The 22,887-nt window shown below is 50.2% G+C and overlaps 3 protein-coding genes across 9 annotated transcripts; 1 reads left to right on the forward strand and 2 right to left on the reverse strand.

The window, feature by feature from the left end:
* The first annotated feature begins 1,100 nt into the window (after positions 1-1,100).
* On the forward strand, positions 1,101-4,823 carry MPDU1 (mannose-P-dolichol utilization defect 1). 3 transcript variants are annotated; one of them, XM_070773014.1, is made up of 7 exons: positions 1,101-1,283; positions 2,670-2,735; positions 2,845-3,056; positions 3,393-3,478; positions 3,597-3,715; positions 3,875-3,985; positions 4,119-4,823. In XM_070773014.1, the coding sequence occupies exons 3-7, from the start codon at positions 2,881-2,883 to the stop codon at positions 4,239-4,241; spliced, it is 615 nt and encodes a 204-aa protein (XP_070629115.1). In that variant the 5' UTR covers positions 1,101-1,283; positions 2,670-2,735; positions 2,845-2,880; the 3' UTR covers positions 4,242-4,823. The 3 variants fall into 3 exon arrangements, with proteins under 3 accessions (XP_070629115.1, XP_019836437.2, XP_070629116.1); XM_019980878.2 differs by lacking the exon at positions 1,101-1,283 and adding an exon at positions 1,383-1,533 and having other exon boundaries at positions 2,924-3,056; XM_070773015.1 differs by lacking the exon at positions 1,101-1,283 and adding an exon at positions 1,739-2,575.
* SOX15 (SRY-box transcription factor 15) lies at positions 4,449-6,954 on the reverse strand. Its single transcript, XM_019980881.2, has 2 exons — positions 5,867-6,954; positions 4,449-5,213 (listed from the first exon to the last, which is right to left on the reverse strand). The coding sequence occupies exons 1-2, from the start codon at positions 6,397-6,399 to the stop codon at positions 5,045-5,047; spliced, it is 702 nt and encodes a 233-aa protein (XP_019836440.1). The 5' UTR covers positions 6,400-6,954; the 3' UTR covers positions 4,449-5,044.
* Positions 6,955-7,024: 70 nt separating this feature from the next.
* FXR2 (FMR1 autosomal homolog 2) lies at positions 7,025-21,516 on the reverse strand. Of its 5 annotated transcripts, none has more exons than XM_019980874.2 (17): positions 21,039-21,514; positions 15,332-15,384; positions 14,895-14,988; positions 14,425-14,496; positions 14,161-14,309; positions 13,831-13,924; positions 13,249-13,365; positions 11,720-11,890; positions 11,364-11,442; positions 10,934-11,043; positions 10,618-10,704; positions 10,108-10,330; positions 9,705-9,902; positions 9,417-9,617; positions 9,226-9,321; positions 8,982-9,082; positions 7,025-7,895 (listed from the first exon to the last, which is right to left on the reverse strand). In XM_019980874.2, exons 1-17 carry the CDS (start codon positions 21,117-21,119, stop codon positions 7,890-7,892), a joined length of 1,932 nt encoding a protein of 643 aa, XP_019836433.1. In that variant the 5' UTR covers positions 21,120-21,514; the 3' UTR covers positions 7,025-7,889. The 5 variants fall into 5 exon arrangements, with proteins under 5 accessions (XP_019836433.1, XP_019836431.1, XP_019836430.1 ...); XM_019980872.2 differs by lacking the exon at positions 7,025-7,895 and adding an exon at positions 7,949-8,650 and having other exon boundaries at positions 9,226-9,318; positions 21,039-21,516; XM_019980871.2 differs by lacking the exon at positions 7,025-7,895 and adding an exon at positions 7,949-8,650 and having other exon boundaries at positions 9,705-9,878; positions 10,084-10,330; positions 21,039-21,515.
* Between the last annotated feature and the right edge of the window lie 1,371 nt (positions 21,517-22,887).

A 22,887-nucleotide genomic window follows, 5' to 3' on the forward strand; every position in this document is an offset into this window, starting at 1 on the left:
CAGCAGCCTGTCAAATGCTCTGCCCTACCAACTGTGACCGAGCTAGCGAACAACCCAGATTAAACTCTGGCTGCATCTGGGATGCTCCTATCTCACCTGCAAAGGATTTTCATCAACCACAGGAGCAATATGTACTGTGACTTCCATAAAATATCCTTTACGCTCCTGGGCAATCCACAGTCCCTGGTGGTGGTGCCCCCTAGTGGTGGTGGGTGGCACCCCCTAGGACAGCCCCAGTGTGGATTCTAAAAAGGATCTCCCCGACCGCCCTAGCCTGAACGACCAGACCAGGAAGTGCTAAATTCCCCTTTACAATTCATGGCCCTGTGAGCATCGCCAGGGCCAATATGGGGCCCTTCCAATTGTAGGAGCCTTATAAAGCTACAGAAAGCAGCCGCCGAGACCGGCAGACCCACCCCTTTTGAGGGAGCTCGTGTCCGAGACCCAGCAAACACACCACCGCCTTGCGACACCTCGTAAGACCCTGCAGACTGTGGCGCAGGAGTCACCGAAGGGTGTGGTATTCCCAGCAAGAGCGCGATGACCAGTGCCATCTCCACCAAGACTTAGTGTCCGGGCACTGGGTGCCAGAAGGCATCGCTACTGCTGGGTAGTCTTGAGATGTCCCTAGGCGAGATGCTAGGGCGCCCCCATCTGGCCCAAATCCTGGCTAAGCACGTGGTGATAGGAGGCCGAGAAAGGGGCCATGGCCCAGAGGTGGCGCCCTCGGGCCAGTGAGGTGAGAGGGAACCCCGGGGCCTTCGTTTCACAGAAGCAGCCAGGACTGGGCCCATATGGGAGCTAGGGACGCTGCCATCTCCGGAAACCGGGCTCTCCTTCCCCACCACCCCTTCCTCTGTTTCACTGTCCTGGCCCAGCGCACCCATTTGCCAAGGCCTCGGCGAACCTGAGGGAGAAGCATGGGCCTTGCGCCTAAGGTGAGCGGCCTGGCTCACACTGTCTCGCTCCCATCGGCGCCATGTCCTCTGGAGACATCGAGAGTACAGGAGGCGGAAAGCTACACCGCCCACACCCAACGCCATTTTGGAGACTCACGCCCCTTCTCTCTCAACTTCGAACAATGTAGTAAGCTGGAAGAAGACAAGATGGCGCCGAGCAGGAGGAGCGCAGAAAGGAAGGATGAATCTTACTGCGTAAACAAAGGCTCGAAAAATGAAACTGCGCAGGCGTACAGCTTTGGCACGCTTTAAAAATTCGAGCAGCAGGGAGGGAGCGCTCCAAAAACGTGGTTTCCAGGCGAGACCTATTTTACGTTAACGAAGGTGGGATGGCGTAAGGAAGAGCTGGGGCGGGAGGCGGGGCGCGGTCCTGCTTAGTGGCGGGAAGGCGGGAGGCGGAGCGCTCGGAGCGCGCGTGCGCACCGTCAGTCAATGGCGGTTTGAGGGATTGGCGGAAGTTAGCTTTGCAATATGGCGGCCGAGGTAGACGGGCCACTTAAACGGGTGCTGGTGCCGCTTCTTTTACCTGAGAAATGCTACGACCAAATTTTCGTCCAGTGGGACTTGCTTCATGGTAAGTTTTATTTGGCATCGGGTCACAGTTTTGCGCCAGCGCTCTCCGGCCGTAAAGGGGCCATGAGTGCGGACTAAGTGACGGCGCTGACTATTGCCACAGCATTCTGGGCGGAAGTCGTGTCTGAAAGGGGCGGAAGTGTCTCGGGCTCCGTAGAATTATGTCTCCATATTTGGGCGAGAGGGGAAGTCGCCAGGTTCGGAGTACTTTGCTTTAGCGACCGATGAAAGACGGAAAGACTCAAATTTTACAAAACACAGTTTAAGATCTGATTAGATCGTTCTAACATCTAATAGATCTGTACACCTTCAGGAGCAATGCTACAAATGATTCAAAGCCTCTTATGAATCAAGGCCTTCTGTGGCACCCCCAAGGCTCCTGCCATCCTAATGGCTTTGCTCCCAGCCTCCACGTTTGCTCACGGTGTAATTTTGGACTTAATGTGTCTGGCTTCCTTTTTCTATCTACTAGGCAACGGCACAGCCAAAACCCGCCTCTGACATCAGACCTTTAGGGAAGCCTTCACAGTCCACCCCCTTCAGTTTTTTGGTACCCCTCTGTTCTCCCGGGACAGTGCTTTTTTTAGCTGCGTTCATGACCCATGATAGTCAGACTACCACTGGGGCAAACACTTTGGGGGTGGACTTCCAGGCTAGAGAAGATGTTGGTAGCTAGAACATAAAAGCGGGCCGCGAAAGTTCCTGAGTAGGGGCCAGGGACAGTGTTCGAGAATGAGCGATATAAAGGAAACCTATTCTTGGAGAGAAAAGACGTGTGGATTGCCTACTTGCTCACAGGCGGGGAATAAAGGATCAGAGGACTCTTGGGCCTTGTTCAGCTCTACACAAGGAAGCAGTGGAGAGCCTTGGAAGTCAGATGAAGGAATTTAGGTGTGATGGGCAGGGAACGGAAGAGTGGGTCAGAGGAAAGAAAAGGTAAAAGCTGTTTTGCAGTCACCTTGTCTGAACGTGATATGATTTGGAGTAGGAAGAACTAGGCCTTTTTCACCTGCCTTCAGACCACCCAAGATTTCCTTTTGTGGGTATGTCAAGATCTTAAAGCACTTAAAGCCTTTAGGCCTGCAAGTCCTGGCCTGGGTTCCAGAAGTCTCATCTCTGCTTAATTTCTCTTCTTAGTTCCCTGCCTCAAGATTCTTCTCAGCAAAGGCCTGGGACTGGGCATTGTGGCTGGCTCACTTCTGGGTATGTTTCTTATCATCTTCAATTCCTGCTGCTGGGAGGTGGGTAGAGTGCTGAGATACCATAAACTGAATGGGTTCCTTAACTAGAAGTGGGGTTAACATGCCTCCAGGTCTGCTCTGTGGCTGTTCTGCTGTGCACCCAAGGGATGTCAGCTCCTCAGCCCTGCTCTTCTCATCGTCTTTTCCCAGTAAAACTACCCCAAGTGTTTAAAATACTGGGAGCCAAGAGTGCCGAAGGATTGAGTCTTCAGTCGGTAATGCTAGAGCTAGTGGCATTGACTGGGACCATGGTCTACAGCATCACCAATAACTTTCCCTTCAGGTAAGGGGCCCTGCCCTTTATCTCCAAGGGTAAATGCTCACAACTCTAGTAGGGGTTAGAGGGAGGAGGTAAAAGGGCAGGAAGACTTAAACCTTTCTGGAACTCTAGTCATCATCTATGGTGATGATGAGAGGAGGCGAGCAACCCAAGAACACCCAGTTTCCAATCCTGAATCAACTGCATGGGGGCTGCCGGGAGGCAGGAGGTAAGGGACCAGTAGGGCTGTGGCGGATAGGGAATAATCAGAGAATTGTGTCCCCAAGATGGACAGGCTCTGGAGGCTTTCCCTGCCTCTTCCAGGCCCGTCTTTCTTCCTTCCAACTCTTGACTCTGCAGCTCTTGGGGTGAAGCCCTGTTCCTGATGCTCCAGACAATCACCATTGCCTTCTTGGTCCTGCACTACAGAGGACAGACTGTGAAAGGTGCTGAGGATAGACCCATGAGCTGGCTGCCAGCTCTCAGGAACCTTGCTGGGAAGGCAGGCTTGGGGAAGCCAGGGGACTCAGAAGTTGACACGAACTCCTTATTTCCGTCTCCCAGGTGTTGCTTTCCTAGTGTGTTACGCCTTGGTCCTTCTGGTGCTGCTTTCACCACTGACGCCCCAGGCTGTAGTCACCCTGCTCCAGGCCTCCAACATGCCTTCGGTGGTGGTGGGAAGGGTGGGTGCTGGGAACAAGGAAGAGGATGTTGGGAAGGGGGGTGGGTAAAGAGTAGAGGAGAAACCCAAAGTTTGCAGGGGGTGGGACTGAGAGAAATGACATGGGAACATGGAATGAGTTCAGATGACAGAACAAAGGGTGTCTCAACTCTTCCCTTAGCTGCTCCAGGCAGCCACCAACTACCGCAATGGGCACACGGGCCAGCTCTCAGCCATCACAGTGTTTCTGCTCTTTGGAGGGTCCCTGGCCCGAATCTTCACCTCCATTCAGGTGAGTGCACCTCCTCCCCTCTAGAGGGCACCATAACTTCACCTTACCTCTCCCTGCCGGAGGACTTCAGGCTGCCTCTTCTGGAACCCTTTCTCACTATGCTTAAGTGACCCTAGCTGTGTCTCTCACCCAGGAAACTGGAGATCCCCTCATGGCTGGAACCTTTGTAGTCTCTTCTCTCTGCAACGGCCTCATCGCTGCCCAGGTCCTCTTCTACTGGAATGCCAAGGCTCCCCACAAGAAGAAAAAGCAGTAGAGTTGAATGGGCTCCTTGAGTACATTCCATGTTTGCATTCATCCACCCAACCTTGGGGTCCTTCCCGTCTGGATCAGTTTGCTGCTGTCTTTTAACCATTCCCCGTCTTCTGCAATTGCAACTTTGATTGGCCCAGATCCTTAGGATGGGTTAGAAATTTTCAGGCTGACATTTTAACATTGTGTGCTGTCCTGTGTATATGCTCTGGAGACATTTAAACATTTGGCTGAAATTTTCTTTTAGCAGAAGTTTCTAGCTAGTTAATATATTCTGGGCAAAAGTCTTACCTGTCTTCCCCATTTCCCCACTTTCCTTCTGACCCTGAAGGACAGAGCCTGGACAGTGCAAGGGACCAGGTGCTTATGGTTTCCTTCCTCCCCCAGCCTGGCTCCTGGACCCCAGTGCTTGGGGGGGGGGGGGGGGGGTAGGGGGAAGGGGACAGAAGAATGACTCAGGCAGGGCCCCAGGGTGGGGTGAGGAGGTTCCTGCTCTGGCAGGTCCAGGCGGAAGGGAGTGGAGACTGCTGGTTCCTGCTACAGTAAAGGGGAACAGAGATGGAACAATAAAGACTCAGAGACATGGTTTAATTGTACAAAACTGTATTCAGCCTACCAAAAAAAAAAAAAACTGTGGGTGTTGTTCCCCCTAGCTTTCTGGGGTTTGAGGAGTACTGCTCATCTCTGAACGGTGGTCCAACACAGTTCTAAAGAATTTGCAGCCTGGGAGTGGGGGTGGTGGTGTTCTGGGTAGAAACATAGAAAAGGAGACTGGAAACCTTTCTGGGCGGTCCACGTCTGTGAGGGTTAGAGGTGGGTTAGGGGCAAGGGGGTCCCTGAGAGGGGTGGGTTGTACAGAGGGGGAGAGCCTGGGGGTGGGTAGGGGCTGTAAGCAGTGAGTAGCTCCCCCTGGAGCCTTGGGTTACTCTGAGGGAGAGAGCACGGCGAGGGGCCCTCCGGTTTACAGTGGGAAGAGCTGCAAAGAGAAACACTATGGTTAGAAGGCATTTGCTCCCTGGATTGGAGGTGCCAAGTAGGGTCCCTGACTCGTATGTGGGGGTAGTTCTGACCAATTCTGCACAGACGGGTGGAATTAATCAGCCACCCATCCATCCCTGGCTATCTGGACCCCCCAGAGTACCAATGGTAGGGAAGGGAACCCCATGATGGCTTAGAGCTGCACCACCACCACAACCATGTCAGGGCACGCTCAAGTGCGAGCTTGCGTGCTGCGCGCCTGTTTTTCTCTTTTGGGGCGGCAGGCCAGGAAGGGGTAGAGTTGGGCTTGGCCTGTCCTTGCCCCGGGGCTGGGAGAGGAAGCCGGGTCACACGAGGGCCAGAGCGGGGGCCGGGGCGGGGGGAAGGATGGGAAACTCAAGTAACTAGAACAGAGTCACATCCAGGTTGCTGCTCTTGCGGTGTCACCACCAACAGACTCTGATGGAAGAAAGACCCTGGCTCCCCTGAAGTCTCCCACCCTTCATCGGGCACCCTCCAAATTCCTCCATGAAGTGTCCCCTACTTGGGTGGGCTCAGGACCCCTGCCAGCCAGGCTCTCTGGTATCTGCCCCCACCCAGACTCTAGGACAGGGGCACAAGTTTCTGTCATCCTGTTCCTCGGGTACTCACCCATAACTGCCAGGAAGGTAGGCTGTCGAGTAGTTGGGGGGCTGGTACCCAAAGCCTCTGCTCCCCTGGTTGGCTGCATATCCAGGCCCCCAGACTGGCCCGCCGCCAGCCACGCCGCCGCTTCCCTGGCTGAAGTGGGGCGACCCGGCGCCCGCGCTCTTGCTCTTGCGCCGGGGCCTGTACTTGTAGTCGGGGTAGTCGCGCAGGTGTCGGGCCCGGAGCCGCTTAGCCTCCTCCACAAAGGGCCGCTTCTCATCCTCACCCAGCAGCTTCCACTGCGCGCCCAGGCGCTTGGAGATCTCCGAGTTGTGCATCTTCGGGTTCTGCTGCGCCATCTGGCGGCGCTGGGCGGAGCTCCACACCATGAACGCGTTCATGGGCCGTTTGACCTTCTCCAAGGGAAGCCCCCTGGAGACAACTGGGCTCCCGGCGCCCTCCCGCTCCTGGGGGCCCGAGGACGAGGAGGTAGGGGCCGTCGGAGTGGGAGGGTCCAGGTTCCAGGCCTGGTCGTGTGAGGAACCCGGTACCGCCATGGGGGTGCCGAAGGGAAGCCTTCAGAGAGCGTTTCTACACGCCCTCTCCTCCGAAGTGAAACGTTGATCCCCAAACCCGGTATCCTAAGTGTCTTTCTAATCCGGAGTCGTTACAGAGAAACTCGTGTCCTTTATAAACCGTCCCAAATTCAGAGTCCTTATAATGGAGCCCGTACTTCCAACCAATCCGGCACTTCTGGGGAGTCCAGCGCAAAAACCGCTGCCTGGTACCCGCTCCTGTACAGGTTGGGCTCTTTCCTTGTGGCTGCGAGGTTCCCGGCGACCCAGTCTGGCGCCCCCTGCCCGCTGCCCGCTGCCCGCCAAGGGCCCGGCTTCGGTGAAGGCGGTAAACCTCTGCGATCGGGGGTCCCGCAGCTGCCAGGCAGCGTAGCCCAGGTGCCACGGCCCTCTCTCACCAGGTCTCAGCGTCTGTGGCTGGTGGGTGGGCCAGGCTGGGTAACAGCTTTTAACGACTGGCTCCTCCCCACTCCCTCCCAGCCGACCGCGCCTCCTTAAGGGCGCCAACATCCCCCTCCCTTAGGCCAACCCAGGTGTCCCGTTCTTCCCAGCCCCCCACTCTCCCCCCAGGGGACCACACCCCCTCTCCACCCAAGACCTAGAAGTCAAGCCTTCCAGCCCCAATAGCCTAAACATCTACTCCTCCCTTCTTAAGCACAGCGATTTAAAATCAATATCTTTGCACAATGGGATCAAGTAGAGGGGGATCAAGAGCCCTCAGGGTCAGAGTTGTGCTGGGAAGAAGGTGGGAACACCCAACGCACTAACCCAAACCTTTTTCTGGTGCCTACAACTCCTCAAGCCCCTGACCAGCCCGGGGGCAGAAAAGTCAGGAGGCAGGCAGGCAGGCCATTTTTGTTTCCTGAGTCATCCCAGCAGGTGCTCGGGTGGTGATACAACCCCTTGCCAGGTGAGAAAATTTAAACCCTCACTACTGTAGCCCCCAAACCTAGGTTTCTCCACATGTTTTCTCTCTAAACCTCAGAGTTCGGAGGCAGGGCACAAGGAAGCCCAGGAAGAACCAAGGCTGAGATCAGTGATATGGATGCTGGAGAGGAAGCCTGGATCCAGAGCAGAGTACCAGCAGGAATGAGGGCTTGACACCTAGGTTCCAGGGGGCTGTCTTGAGGGAACCCTGCTCCCCACGCTCCCCAAGGCCCAGCCCAAGCCCCAGGCCTCGGGTAATCGGATTAAGCAGCCTGCCTTGGCTCTCAGCTCTTAGCAGGAACAGCTCCAGCTCTGAGCAGCCCTACCTAGCCTGCTGTGACTCAGGGTATAGGAGTGGCCTAGCTCCCTCTACCAGCAAACCTGGGGGAGGGGAGAAGCAGCAAGGCACCAGCTGCTTTTCTCTAGACCAGGAGGGTACCTGGGCCTGGGGAATTCAGGAATGTCAGAAATTCCTAGACGTAGACCATCTCTGGAATGCTAGAGAAGCCAGCTGTGGTGACACAGGAAACAAGGGCCAGGGCAGGTCACTCCTATAGAAACAGATGGACCAAACTGGGCACAAGGAAGGTACAGGAACCGGAGAGCCATTTGGATTTTTTTTATTCTCTTTTTAAATACTGTACAGTGAAAAATAAATACGCCTTCTCATCCACCAGACAAGGTTGGTCTCCCCCTCCCCTGGGGGACCTTGTCACCCCCCTTCATACACACCCCTGGTTCTACTCCAAAACCTTCCCCATGCCTCCCACCCACTTATACCCTTACTATCCCCGTCTTCCACAGTGATGAGGCCCCAGAAATGGGGGGTACAGGATGGGAGGAGGGATAGCAGGGGAGCCCCCCTGAACTGTCAAATCTGGGTGGGTCAAGGAGCACCCCGCACCAACAGGCGGAGAATGGGGGTGTTCAGAGAGAGATTGGGGCATTAGAGGATAAAGGCACATCCAGTCTGATGGGGAAGGAGAGAGGCTCCCCTCACCCTGGGGGAAGGGTGGACAAGAGGGAGGGGGTAGGACCCTGTTACACACCCCTCCACTAGCTCCTGGAGGCTGGGGGGGACCCAAGCTGCTGTGCCACCCCCCTCCCCCCTAGATAAGAGCAGCTCCAGCGCAGGTCAGTCGGGCCTGTGAGGGCCATTGGTGTTGGGCAGCAAGCGAGATGGAGAAGGGAGGGATGCGGGCTGGAGGGTTTATGAAACCCCATTCACCAAACTACCCAACTCCAGGGGGGCGGAGAGCTCCCCATTCTCTGAGGGGCCCTTAGGAAGCTTGCTGACAGAGTCACCCTGAAGGGAGAGTGGGAAAGAAAATGGAGAGGAATGAAAGGAGGTCAGTAGAAATTCAGGTAATGCTATTCCCTACCACCTAAGAGCTCCAGGCATCTGGTGGGACCCAGGGGTTGGTTGCCAGTAGTCACTTTTACTGGGATCCAGAAAATATGAACCAAATGGCCCTTTCTCTTCTATACAAACTTTTCACTATTTTACATGCAGCCTAAACTCCAGCTGCATGTCTTCCTTGCAACTTCACAAGCGATTTCTTAGCGAGTTTTCATGTGCCCCCTACTCCAGAACAACACAAAAGGTAGTGGGGGTAAACTATGTCTTCCTTGCCTACCTTCTGCCCTGAAAGAGAATCCTCTGAAGGTTTAGTGCGTTCCAGGGGTGGCCGCTGGCGGCTCTGAGATTTTGCTCGGGAGATATAGTCAGCCACAGTCACTGGGGAAGACAGAGGATCAAGTTTCAGAAGGAACCCAGGTATCCAGCCCCTAGACCCTCACTGAACCCCTACCGCTAGTTTCCTCAGGATAGGAGGCATCCTGTTCTCTGAGGTAGTCTGCTGGAATCCAGTGTTAGCTCACCTGGCTGACGGTCTCCACTGATAGAGCCATCAGTCCGGTTACCACGGTTACGGCGGCGGCGGCTCCGATTACGACGCTGGGGTCTTGACTCATCTTCTGTGGAGCAGGGGAAAATGAGAACTGTGCATCAATCGCCCACCCCCTCAATTCTTTCCCAGCTGTAGCCTTTCACACCCTCACACACCCCTTACCCAGGCCATTCTCTGTCATGCCGGGCCCGTCGGATTCCAGGCCTCCGTCCATGACAGTCCTATCCTCATCTGTGCGGCGGCGGCGCGAGCGGCGGCGTCTGGCGCTTGCTGGGGGGGGTTCCCCCGGCTCTGAATCAACTGGGGGCTCTGGTTCGGATGTGTCCAGTAGGCTGTAGGGATTACTGTCTGGGTCTTTCAGCACTGGTTGGAGGAAGAAGGAGTTGGGAGTCAGGTGTCCACCATCTTTCTTTTTGGCCCACATTCATGAGCCCAGCTGTCTGCTTCTACCTGAGCTAATCGATGAAGAGTTGTATCTTGAGGTGGGCCGGGGGGCAGGTGGGGGTCCCCTACCCCGGCCTCCTATAGGACGCCTCCGGCTTTCTTCCCCCCGGGTCGGGGGATCCCGGTCGCCAGGCCCAGCTCGGGGGGGCTCCTCCCTCTTCTCTGACTCCGTCTCAGAAGCTGTGGATAGGTCTGAGTTGGGGCCTGAAGAACATAGTGGCGTTCAAACAGGGTCCCTCACCCTATCCCAGGATCCATCCCCACCCCCAAGCTGGAAAATTCTCCCTCACTCCTTAGTCCCTTAGCCAATCACTTCATCTTCTCAATCACCCTTTCCTCAAGCTTCCACCCAGGCCTCTGACTCCCACAGCCCACCACTGCTCACCCCCTACTCGCATAGCTGTCTCACCATAGGCAGGACCGCCTGTCCTCCGGCCCCGGCCCCGGCCCCCATAGCTGCCCCCATAGGTTCGTGTGGTATGAAGGGAAGAGGAGGAGCTCTCATCAGTGGTATATCCAGCCTTGTCACTGCTGCCGCTGCCCCGCCCACTTCCAGGAGGCCGAAAGCCCAGCCCAATCTGCCGAAGCTGCTCATCAATCTGCAGCCTCTCCAAGCGGAGCTGCTCCACCTCCTGGTTGGGTAGAAGATGGAGAAAAACAAGGAAGAAGTGTAAGATCAGTAGTCTCTCTTCACACTTCTCTGCCCCAACTGTCCGTAGGGACCTGAACTCTCAGGAACACAAGGCTTAAAACAGGGAAAATGATGGGTTCCAACTCCACAGCCCCAATTTTCCACCTAACAGTTTCTGTTCTACTCAGAGACACAAACTGGAAACCACCACTTTTAACTCCATCCAGCATGCTCCTCAGACCCCTGTACACGTGGGTTTTTCCTCTCCCAGGCTCCTGGCTTGGGTACCTGCAGGTAGGAGAGGTGATATTCCAGCAGAGCCTGAGCATTGCTGATGTTTTCTCGGGTGCCAACAAATATGAAAGGAACCATGCCCTGGAGAGCAAAGGACACAGGGATTAGAAACAGACTCAAATCAAGTATTAAGTCCACCTTGTCTTCTAGAGAAGCCTACACAAAAAGGATCTTTCTGGGCTCTCCATCTACTAGGAAAAACCAAAGTTCCCATGAACCATCCCCTAGAAATCCCAGCCCTCAAGAGAATGGCTTGGAGAACAATCACATCTACTCTGGAAACCAATCTCTAGGTGTAGTTGCCCCATACCTCTTCCCTGGGGTTCTTCTTATCATTATCACCTTCAACTCGAACCCTCACCACACCAGATTTATCCACAATCTCCTGGATCACTTTCCCATTCTTTCCAATCACTTTGCCTGAATAGGTAAAGGAGGAGTTAGGCTTTTTTTTTTTAAAGGAAAGAAAAAAGAGCAAAAACAGACAAGTTTTCCAGCTTGTATAAAAGAATTCTGTTTAATGAATCTCCTGCTTCTAGGCTTCTAGTGTGTTTTCACAGGACAGAACACCACAATCCCTAGAAATCAGTTCTCCCATTTTTGTCACTACAACTACAGACTGTTTGGTCTGTCCTCGTGAAAAGAAGTTCACCGGGAGGTGCGAAGCCAGAATCATTTTAGAGCATCTCACATCTGGCCCCCAACATGTTCTCTTATATACATACACAACCCTAACTCACCAACCAGGTTCCTGGGCACTTGCACGGAGTCCTCAGAAAACTCAAGATAGCTCCGGGCCTGTCGGCATGCTTCAGGAGTCTAAGAGAAGAATGGGGAGTTATTAATAAAACAGAGGACCTGGATCTCAAACAGTGATCTTCCTGCCACTCTCTGTCTTTGGGAAAATGTGCTGCCGCCAAAGTCTGGGAGGGAGGAAGCAACTATACTCCAGTTAAAGAAAAAAAAAAAAAAGGTTATGCACATTATTAAAAAAAAAGGGGGGGTAGTGAAGTGAATACGACAGGCTTCCTTTCTATTTCACACACTCTTCTTTCTATCCCCGCAGGGACTTAGATGACAGGTATCTTTTGCTGACCTCCCCATAGATTCGGAAAGTGCAGGTCTCTTCACCCAATTCAATGGCAGTCACCCCAGGTACTTTTCGGGCCTGCTGGATGTTGGCACCATGAGTCCCAATTGCTAGTCCCATCAGGTCCTCTCGCACTGTGAACTCCTCTTGGAAAGCTGCCGCTAGCTGCTTACTTGTCTGAAAGAAAAAAAGACACTGACCTATAGGAATCATGGTAAAATTTCAGACATCTGTCCTGGGAATCTGACGCTTTGCATAACTTCAATAAGAAAAGACTGTGAAAGAAAGCCAGAACTATCTGGAAGTCCACTGACCACCAGGACCTGTGTGGAGAATTTAGGAATGCTTCATTCCATTCCTACCTTCTCAGTACCAATGGCTTGGTGGGCAGGGGAGGTAATGATGGCAGGGTTTGGGCCAGGAGCCATCAAAGTTCTGGATTTGGCTCCAACACTATCTGGTTGTATAATCCCAAACACAACATACTCTCTGTGCCTCTGTTGTTATCCACTAAATGATTACACCTGACCTCTGTTCCATTATCCACTAAATGATTACACTTGACCTGCACCATTCCCAGACTAACAAGAGGATTAAATAAGACTGGTGTTTAGAAAGGACTTTTCACATGGTAAATCCAAGTGTAAGGAATATTTACCTTATCCAAAACAATACAAATTCCCAAAATAAAACCCAACAAGTTGAGGAGAAAGCAAGAGGTTAAGAAAAGCATAAAAAGAGGCTATGACACACCATGCTACCACTTCGTTTCTCAACCAGTCCTCAGAGGGAGGCATGAGTACAAGGGCAGGCAAAGGGAATGGCTCTGGCAGCACCCTGAGGAGCATCCCTGGAGAAGTACAGAGTACCATGGGCCAGAATTTGCACAGGCTCCCATAAAGATCACTTGAATAAAAGGAAATGGATGTTCAAATAACACATACACATGTGCACCTCATTTAGGACAGTATAATTCCTAAGGGAATCTGACCATCATAAGATGTCAGAATTCAAAAAGACCTTGTATAAACACTCTCCTTCAACTACCTCATTGTCACAGATAAGGAAGAGAAAACTCACTGGAATCAAATTATTTGCCAAAGGTCAATTATTTGACGAAGCAAGCCAGGATTGATTCCAAGACCAGGGATCTTTTCCAGTGTACAAATGGCTCTCACAAAGTGGTTTGGTTCTCAGAGGTAATTTGGGGGCACCCAGTGGAGGTAAGACCCACACCCTCTTCCACTTTTAGACAGACTTGTTCTGATTCATCTGTCTTATGCATTGTGCTTTCAAGTAAAATTTCACTTGGTCACAGGGTCCGGTAGCTTTAAAAAAAAAAAAAAAAACCTTCACACTAAAAACATGATGGAGCTCTGCCATCCGGAGGAATTTGAGATGAAATAGCAGACCGAGGTTTAATGGCCCAGAAAGACCTTAACCTCTGTTCTATAAACATAACAGTATGAGTGGAGGATGAGGTGGGAGGAAGACAGCAATACCATTCAGCAGTAAAAAGTGGAGCCCAAACTTACCTCGAGGTGCTTGGTAGCTTCTTCATTGCGCGACATGAGCAGCAGTTTGGTGCGCAGGCTTCGAAAATGCATATCACCCAGCAGGGATGCTCGCTTCACAGGGGCTTCCGTGGTTGACTGGAAAGAAACCAACAAAAAAGTCACTAAAAACTGCCTATGTTTTAGAGGAGAGTTAGGAACTGGGAATCAGGACACCTGAATCTCTGGAAAAGGGCAGGAGTTTAAGAAACAAATTTGAGGAAGAGAAAATCATTGTTGGTCTCACAAGGGCCTACTATCTGGGTGCCTATGGGAACTGATTTTACGTGGCAAGCACAAGTGAGATTCATACTGTTCCTGAGAGTCCAAATATGCAAGAAGGGTCCTTGACCCAAACTGCAATATGATGGTCAGGTTGAAAAAAAATTAAGGTCATACATGAGAAAGACTAAGGAATGGTAGGGCTAACCTGGGTCCACAGGAGTCAGGAGCAATAAAGTCCTCTCTGACAAATAAATATAAGCACACTTTAGCTCTTCCCTTCTTGCAAAAGAGTTAAAAGGGGAGAAGGGCTTAGGTGAAGTTCAGGCAAAATAAACTCACCAGGATGAAGAGCTCACTATTTGTGATGTTGAGAAAGATGCAGTTTGCTCCCAACGCTTTCTTGAACTCTTTATGGACGTTTTCATTGGAGCAGCTGCAGAGAAAAGAGAACAGTGCTCAGTGGGCAGAGTATAGAGTATAGCTGAACATTCAGGGGAGAGAGGGGGACTGCAGTTAAAGAACAGAGATGAGGAAACAGAACTGGGAGCAGAGAGGACTCTAGAGGGCCAAGGGAACACAAAACACACTGCGAGCAGGGCCTGGGAGAAACGTGTGCAGAGATGAGGACCATAAAGGGGGTCCCCCACACCCAACATCCCAAACACTCACGCCTCTCTCAGATCCTCAGGCACAGCCATGGTAACCTTGAAGAAGCTGCCTTTGGTTGCAAGGGGATTGGGATTAACTGGCCGAAGCCGTTCCAGGGTGACAATCTCATTGTAAGTGGCATCGCAGGCAGCATATTCAATAACATAGAACTGGCAGAAGGAAAGAAAGAAGAAGGTGTGGATAACATGAGCTTCTATCTCCCACCTTTCTCTGACAAAAATGTTTCAGCAGTTCCCCCAAAGACCTTGACAATCAGTCACTCACATCTCCCTTCATCATCCGCACCCGGGCCAGCCACCAGCCACAAGGCTCTTGCTCATTGGCTCGAGAATAAACCTGAAGAGAAGTTGAAAATAAAAGAGATCTTGAGGCCCATCTAAAACCATCAAGAATAGAATGAGCATTAAGACACTTGGGAGGCATCCTAGACCAAGATGAAGGAAATTAGAGGAAGGAGCTGCTAGTTAAAATCAGAGGACACTGGAGTTCAGATGCTGTTATCGTAAATGGAAGAAAAGTGGATCCCCTGAAACTGGGAAGCTCCCTAAAGGCTTGATTGATCACAATGGTGATGGACAGAAAACTGTTGCACTTCACTCCTCCACAGACTGCCTAGCTGGATGGAGGGAGAGTGAAACAAGCAGTAAGGAGCCTATGATACCTGTATCAGGGTAAGGGAGATGCAGAATCCTGGGAAAAGTGATGTTTAGAAAAGGTGGACTTCAGGCCCTTACCTCCACTTCATCCCCTTCTGTGATCTCCTTGTTATAGTCAGCTGGAGGTGGTAGCCGGACATCCCCAAAAGGAATCTGTCTCTCACTCTGCCAGCTGCAAGGGAAACAGTGACATGATAGCTATTCAGGCTACTGTGGTTGCCTGTTTCTTCAGAAAAAGGTAACTTCCTCCACTGGACATTTTCCACCTTCCCTGGTGATTAGAAGCTAAATTCCAGGCTCTGCTCCATACCAGTGTCTTCCATCTCTTGCTAGAACCTAAATACTGAGTCAAATGCCCCTACCAGCACCATTTCCTCTCCTAGGATCCATACAAGTCGCCCACCCAAACCCCTGGCTCTCGCCCACCTATTACATGCCTCATGGGACTCAGTCGCCCCTTCTCCACTCTCCTTCTAGGACCTAGTATGCTGGATTCTCTATTCCCAAGGTCTTACTTGTTTTCAAAGAAGATGGTGACAGAGTCTTCATGGACATCCTTCACAAAGCCCTAGAATGGATTTTAGAACCAAGTGAAAAGACAAAAAAAAAAAAAAGACAATTAACCACCACCTCAGCCATTAGAGGAACAGACACCTTTGCAGCATCTTATACTAAAGGTTGGGCTTCTCCGGTGGCTCAGTGGTAGAGAATCCGCCTGCCAAGCAGGAGATGTGGGTTCGATCCCTGGGTGGGGAAGATCCCCACAAGGAGGAAATGGCAACCCACTCCAATATTCTTGCTTGGAAAATGCCATGGACAGAGCCTGGGGGGCTACATACACTCCATGGGGTTGCAAACAGTTGGACCCAACTCAGCAACTAAACAACAAAACTAGGGTTTTTTTCTGGCCGCACCACACGGCCGGTGAAACAGTTCCCCGATCAAGGACTGAACCGAAAGCCATGGCAGTGAAAGCCCAAATCCTAACCACTAAGCCACAAGGAAATCCGCCCCCCTTTTTTTTTCTTTTGTAAAACTAGTTTTAGATGGGAACACATGCAATCTAAAAACCTGGCTAGGGAAAGCTGCACTGGGGAAAGAATACAAATGGTGAGGTAGCAAGAAAAGAAATAATACTGGCATGGACAGAGATGTTACAAAATCCAGAAATAAGATGAGACAGAAATTAAGTAGAAGTGGTCTCCTATGGCTCCCACAGGGGCCTCCCTATCTGTCTGCCTCCTGCTGTACTTAGCAGCTTGCCAGAGTTCAATTAAAATACCAACAACATTCAGCAAAGCTAAGAATATCCCATGAGACAGTGTGAAGCTGTCCTGGAACACCTAGAGGACATCAGGATCTGCCAAGAAAGGGTCTAGCTCCTAACCCAGCAAGAGACCTGAGCAAACTTGCTGCTTTGATGCCTAGGCCATACAAAAATAATCAGAACACTGGAGAAGTTCAAAATCCAAAAACAACCTACAGAAAGAAAAATTAGGATTTAAAAGACATGAGGGAATTCCCTGGTGGTCCAGTAGTTAGGACTTTCACAGCTGTGGACCAGGGTTCAATCCCTGGTAGGGAACTACAATCCTACAAGTCTTGTGGTACGGCCAAATAAATAAAGATGTAAGATTTTTTAATGCTAGACTATGACACTGCTAAGAATTTGAAAGGGTAATAAAATTTGTAGAAGACCCCAAACTTGAGATCTTGACAAGGAACAGCAACAGGAATGACTGAATAGCTGGACTACCTATTTTCTCTGTTGTTTTTTGGACCAAGGCAGTGAAAGGGCTAAGTCTAAACCGCTGGACCACCAAGGAATTTCCTACTTCCTATTTTCTCTGTCTTCACCGAGGAAGCCAAAGCTATGAGTTCAATCCTATGCTCCCAGTTTTCCTACCTTTTCTATTTTTCAAATACTCAAAATTAGGGATTGCTAATTTTGATAAAGTCCAATTTATCAATTTGCTCTTTTGGTTTCATATCTAAGAAATCTTCACCTAATCCAAGACCACAGAAGTTTTCTCCTATGTCCTTGTCTAGAAGTTCTATGGTTTTTATTTTACATTTAGGTCTATGATCCATTTTGAGTTAAATTTTTTAATATGGTGCCAGATATGATTAAAGTTCATTTTTAACGTATGGATATGCAGTTCTTTAAATACCATTTGTTGAAAGACTGTATTTTTTCCAGTAACTGCCTTTGCATGTCTGTCAAAAATCAGAAAATTCAAACTAATGTATAATGACAGAAAGCACGTTAGTGGAAGACTTTTGGGAATGACAGAAATTGTGGTGATGGTTCATTTTATATATATGTCAAAACTTAAATTGTATGCTTTCAATTTATATGCTTCATTGTATGTCAATTATGCCTCATTAAAGCTTTAAAAAAAATTAGGGGTTTCAAAAAGCATATATATATAAGAACTATTCCTAAGGTTTGCAGATAGGAACAAAACATGGGCTTAGGAGAGAAAACACCAAAAATGCACACCTGTGTCACTCCCACCTCAGGGAGAACTGTTCAATCATAAACACTTAATTCACTGTTCCTTCCTTAAATCTAAACCTAAAATTTCCCTCTTGATATGAGCCATCTTCCTCTTCTTTTGAGAAAGGATCTCATTATGGAGTCTTACTACTGCCCAGGACTCCTGGTCCTGCCTAGCCTTACATACCCATGCTTTAGCTTTCTCTGCCATTCCCTTCCTCCGAAACGTTTTTCCCACTCTTCATTCAGCTCCACCAATGCTCACTCTTCCTCTTCTCCACTCACAACTGACGCACTTTTACTTTTCACTGTTTGCCCAAGTTCCTCTTCTCTTTTGGGTTCTTCCCTTTAACTCCTCTCCCACCCCCCACCCCCCGCCACTTCTTTTTTCCTTAGCTCTTTTAAGTGTCCTCATCCCCTCCTCCTACAATAACTATTATATCTCTTCCCTCTCTTTTCTTCCTTTATAAGGGTCTGTCTGGATTTCTCTAAAAATTTCATCCAGCCTCTGCAGCTGACTTTATCCAAAATGTCTATCTTTAAGCTTTAGAAACAGTTAATAAAGAAAAAGTTAGCTATTTTCAAAACATTTCTGGGATGAGATAAAACACTGTGGAAAAGACAGAAGAGAGTCACTTGCCTGCCTTTTTTGTGAAGAGATTCCCCACTCCTAGATATAATCATTCACAAAAAATGCACTTTTCCCTCACATTACTCAGCAGTTCAGCAAAACATCACTCATTCTTATACTTCTAAGGTCTTTTTTTGGTCAAAGATTCTCCAAAACAAGCTTTCTCCTCAATTCATATTCCAATTCACTCTCTGCTCCTTAATTCCACTCATATTATCCCAGTTTTTTCCTTCATAGATACCAGTGGTAGAAAGTGAGTTCCTCGTTCTGCTCAGTCCATGCTCACTGAGAAGATAAGCAAGGGAGGGCAAGAGCAGTTGAGTGAATCTCTAGAAGGCTACCTAGATTCAAAGGATGACTCAATTCAATAGTCATGGCAAATGGGCTTTGGCTTATAGGTGGATGCTGTATCCTTAACAAAGGAGTAGGTATTGGGATATCCAGGTAAGGTCTGGAAAGTTGGATGGCCGTGCCCTGGAAGATGAACAGGTATTTCACTTGGGAGAGTACACCTTAAGGAATGATGTACATTAAGTTCTGACAGAAAAGGAAGAGTTGATGGGATAGCTACAAGATAACTTCTGATATTTTCAGTTCTAGCCTGTAAGAAGAAAAACAACAGGACCCAATTCTGAGAGGGACGAAAGGAACCACCCCAGATTTATAGTTCTAGAAGCAATGTAAACACTCCTTGAACAACACTGAAGTCTGCTGAGTCATGAATATTAAATCAGCAGCAAGGTCAGATTCGTTAAGCATATGGCACTGAAAGTTGAAGAAAGATTACTGAATTTAAGGATGTTTTTGTTATTCAAATGAGACAAGGAGCAGAAAATGCTAAAGTGGCCAAAATACAAACTCCATATTACCTGGCTTTTAGCTGAACCCCAAACTCTATTCTCTGATTCAAAGCATCCTATCTTTAACTCACTGAATCAAGTCTATCACTGCCATATAGCCCACAGGAGAAAAGGGAAAGATTCAGAGACAGACTTTCTACTGGACACTTATATGTGGAAAGGGAAACATGCCGCTTCCCAGCAGTCTCACACAGTTAATTCGAACTGGATACTGATCTTTCCCATGCTTCCTGGAATAAAAGCAAACATTATATCTTGATCTCAGACTCAATTTAAGACGCACTTTCTTGGGGCTGGGAAGGACCCTGATGAAGGACAGGATACTGTGGGAAATGAGGTTAAAATCTTATGAGAAAGGGTATTTCAACAAAGGTAATCCAAGCTTGAGGGGAAAGGATATAAGAGACAAATGTACTCTATCAGAATCAGAAAGGAACTAAGAGACTTTGCCAAAGAAAACAAATGCTATGGAGGCATGCTAGAGAAAAAAGTCCCATGAGTTAGGAAAGTATGTAGAAAAAGAATGAAAGAAGGGGTAAGTTGGGAGCTTCCTTCTTCCCTGTTAGCTGGGTCATGGGAATAGGTAGTTTTGGGGGATTATGCAGAAATACTAGGATAAAAAGCCACAGACTTAAATTGAGAAATTAAGACAGATGTGGGTACCCATAGACACTGAAGAATATAAAGAAATCTGGTGAGGGGAAGTCAGGCAGGAATGAATAGGCATTTAGAGTGGGTCAAAAATGACTACATTGAACTTATCAATTAAAGCTGGGGCAGAAACCTACTCCAAGGGCTAATGTGAGACCCTTTCCAGTTACAGCAAGATATGACTTCACATGGAAGGAGTTGGAAAAAGTCATTTCCCAGGTACGAAGGCGGAGAGGTCCACTATGGGAGGAAAGGCTTGAGGGGAAGTGGAGGAAAGGGGGCTCTTGTCCTCACAAATAATGGATGAGAAGGTAACTGTTCCTGCTCCTCAGGGCAAAATGAGAGAACAAGACAGGAAGCACGAAAGTCTCTGAGACAATCCCAGGCATAAAGTACAAAGCGGTTCAAAATAACAACATAACAACAGTGGCATAAAGAAAAATTCCTGAGAGGCAAGACTGGTCTCCCTCTAGCTTAATATAAATGAAGGGGGAAAAAAGTGTCCTAAAAAATAGATTCAGGGGACTTCCCTGGCAGTCCAGTGCGTAAGACTCTGCATTCCCAATGCAGGAGGCATGGGTTTGATCCCTGGTTGAGGAACTAAGATCCTGAATGCTGCACAGCCAAATAAATAAATATTAAAAATGTAAAGCCAGTCCTCTTCTCCTTAAAAAAAAAAAAAAGAATAAATAGACTATTGGGTTTCCGAATTGGGCAAGTTGACCAAAAGTCTTCTAGAAGTGGAAATCCTTAAGAAAAAAATAAAACTGAAGGAATCCTCATGATACCTCGTTTTAGATGGAGAGTACGAGTATGAAGCTTACACTCCTCAAAATGAAGAAACTATATGAATGATCTAAATGTATGAGGTCAAAGTGAGATGACAAATACAAAACCATCCTCCGGTGTAAGAGCAGACCAACTAGTCTTGGAAATAAAGGGGTGGGGTGAGAGAGACTTGTGAAAAGATGCCACCTTATGGCTAGGAGGCAACTAGACTGATACAGCCCAGAGTTCCTGAGGTCAAAGATACTAAATGTCATAAACAGCTTCTGACCGTTTCTCCTTGGGGTGGGAACAGAAATATAAGATGAAAGTGGAGTGAGTCTTCCAGAGCCAGTAGGCAGAGGCCTCTCCGAGGAAGATGAAAGGATCTAATATGGGACGGCCTTCCCAAGGGGGTAATAGGGCAGAATAAAGAGAATTCTCCATGTGCTTGGACTGTGGGGAAGAGGTGATTAAGATCCAAGGTATGCCTTCTATTAGGAGAGGAAAAGTCAACGAGACGCTGGGGTAAATGGGGTCTCTCCTGGGGGCTGCGGGGGCGCTGATCCAAGCACAATAATGCCCTGATGTTCATTCCCAGAGATGCGGGTAAAAGCAGGTGTAACAGAGGGGCCCAAAAATAAGAAGGGGTTAACTTCCAGAGGTCTCCCCCAAAGAGGACCGCGGGTGGGATCGTGGGTCCAAGGTTCTAAGGGTCAGGGCTAGCTCAGAACCTCGATCCCACCCCACTCTTCCCCGTTCTGGCTGGAGGGAGGGGGGTGAAGACCGCGTCCCTGGCCGGCGCGCCGCCTCACCTTGTAGAAGGCCCCGTTGGAGCCGCGCACCTCGACGGGCAGTCCCGGCTCCACATCCCCCCCCGAAGCCAGGCCGCCCATGGCGCCGCCACCGCCTCCGACTCCCCCGGCGGCGGCTGCAGCAGCGCTCTGAGTACGGGCCGGGCCAGGTCCCCGGCGTCTCCCCGGAGGAGGAGCTGGAGGGGGAGCCGCGGGGGGCGGGAGCCGGGCCGGCCCCACGGCGGCCCTGCCACAGCCAACGAGCAGGGGGCCGGGGCCGGGCCGCTCCCCGTCCGCCGCCGCCGCCTTGGTCTCCGCCACCGTGAGGAAAACGGCCGCCGCCGCCGCTGCCTTCGTCACCTCAGCTTCCGCCCGCCGCCGCCCCCGCTGCAGCCTCAGTCCCGGGACCCACTGCTGCCGCTGCCTCTACACGGCCTCCTCCTCCCTCTGCCGCCGCCGCCACCTACTGCGCAGACGCACCGGGCACCCGCCCGCCGCGCGCGGGCCCCGAGGGCCACGGCGCACGCGTCAAGGCTGGCGACCCAGCTCTCGCTGGCCAGCGCATCAGGGCTTCCACACTCCTCTTCCCTCTCTCACGCCCCCTCCTGGTCGCTGATTTACGCTTGCGCAGAACCAAACTGATTCCCTTTCTTCGCCACCCAACCATTCCACCGCCCCGTCTCTTCCTTTCCCCGCCCCACAACACAGAGAGCTAACCAATCATGGGGAGGGAGGGGCCGAGCTCACTCAATCGGATTGGGCTTCTGATGCTCCTTGGTCAGACCACACCCACTTCACCGCTGTGCGCTCCACCAGGCTTGGAGAAGTTAGGGACGGGCATGCGCCTGAATGATTGCTTGGTCACTTTCTCCACCTTTGTCTTTTTTGGTGCGCACGCTCCGGGGGAAAAAAAAAGGAGGAGTCGAAAAGCAAAAATGGGCCTAGTGCGCGTGCGCTGGGCCTTACAGTCCACATGCCGATATGGACTCTTCAGTGTTTCTGTTTCTGCGCGTTAAGATTTAAATTAAGAGTCACCTTCTTGCCTTGAGAAGATTCTGATCCTGCATATGATGAAAGGTTAAAGAAAGATTTCAAGACACTACCGAAAGGCAAATGCAATTTGGCACAAGATTGATATCTAAATGCTGAGAGATTTCAAAATGGGAAAAATTGTTACTGAGAAAGGATAGTTGAGAGGAAACTTAGGGATTCATAAACTAAGTAAGAAATTTAAGTAGAAGTGAATAAAATAGCCAAGAAATTAGGATCCTGTGTGTGCAGCTAATCATTTAGCAAATATTTATTTGGCCCTCACTGTGTTCCAATTGGAGAAGGCAATGGCACCCCACTCCAGTACTCTTGCCTGGCAAATCCCATGGATGGAGGAGCCTGGTAGGCTGCAGTCCATGGGGTCGCTAAGAGTCGGACACGACTGAGCGACTTCCCTTTCACTTTTCACTTTTATGCATTGGAGAAGGAAATGGCAACCCACTCCAGTGTTGTTGCCTGGAGAATCCCAGGGACGGGGGAGCCTGGTGGGCTGCCGTCTATGGGGTCGCACAGAGTCAGACATGACTGAAGCGACTTAGCAGCAGCAGCAGCGGCGCTCTATAACAATCCCATCCCCAAAACTGGAGAAACACCTGTGAAGTTTGTCGCCCAGGGCATCGGCTCACTAAAATAGTGAGACCTACTCATAAGCTGCGGAGAAGGTGATGGCACCCCAATCCAGTACTCTTGCCTGGAAAATCCCATGGATGGAGGAGCCTGGTGGGCTGCAGTCCATGGGGTAGCTGGGAGTCGGACACGACTGGGCGACTTCACTTTCACTTTTCACTTTCATGCATTGGAGAAGGAAATGGCAACCCAC

Source organism: Bos indicus, chromosome 19 (assembly GCF_029378745.1).
Source record: "Bos indicus isolate NIAB-ARS_2022 breed Sahiwal x Tharparkar chromosome 19, NIAB-ARS_B.indTharparkar_mat_pri_1.0, whole genome shotgun sequence".
NCBI lineage: Eukaryota > Metazoa > Chordata > Mammalia > Artiodactyla > Bovidae > Bos > Bos indicus.

What these genes read in the sequence shown, in the direction of transcription:
- MPDU1 (XM_019980878.2), top strand. Translation starts at nt 1,431, where the DNA reads ATGGCGGCCGAGGTAGACGGGCCACTTAAACGGGTGCTGGTGCCGCTT. An exon ending in ACCAATAACTTTCCCTTCAG is followed by an intron (nt 3,057 to 3,392) that starts GTAAGGGGCCCT and finishes TTGACTCTGCAG; the next exon opens with CTCTTGGGGTGAAGCCCTGT. An exon ending in CAGAGGACAGACTGTGAAAG is followed by an intron (nt 3,479 to 3,596) that starts GTGCTGAGGATA and finishes TCCGTCTCCCAG; the next exon opens with GTGTTGCTTTCCTAGTGTGT.
- SOX15 (XM_019980881.2), bottom strand. Translation starts at nt 6,399, where the DNA reads ATGGCGGTACCGGGTTCCTCACACGACCAGGCCTGGAACCTGGACCCT. An exon ending in TACCTTCCTGGCAGTTATGG is followed by an intron (nt 5,214 to 5,866) that starts GTGAGTACCCGA and finishes TTCTCTTTGCAG; the next exon opens with CTCTTCCCACTGTAAACCGG.
- FXR2 (XM_019980871.2), bottom strand. Translation starts at nt 21,119, where the DNA reads ATGGGCGGCCTGGCTTCGGGGGGGGATGTGGAGCCGGGACTGCCCGTC. An exon ending in TGCGGATGATGAAGGGAGAT is followed by an intron (nt 14,310 to 14,424) that starts GTGAGTGACTGA and finishes TCCTTCTGCCAG; the next exon opens with TTCTATGTTATTGAATATGC. An exon ending in GACAGCTATGCGAGTAGGGG is followed by an intron (nt 9,879 to 10,083) that starts GTGAGCAGTGGT and finishes ACCTATCCACAG; the next exon opens with CTTCTGAGACGGAGTCAGAG.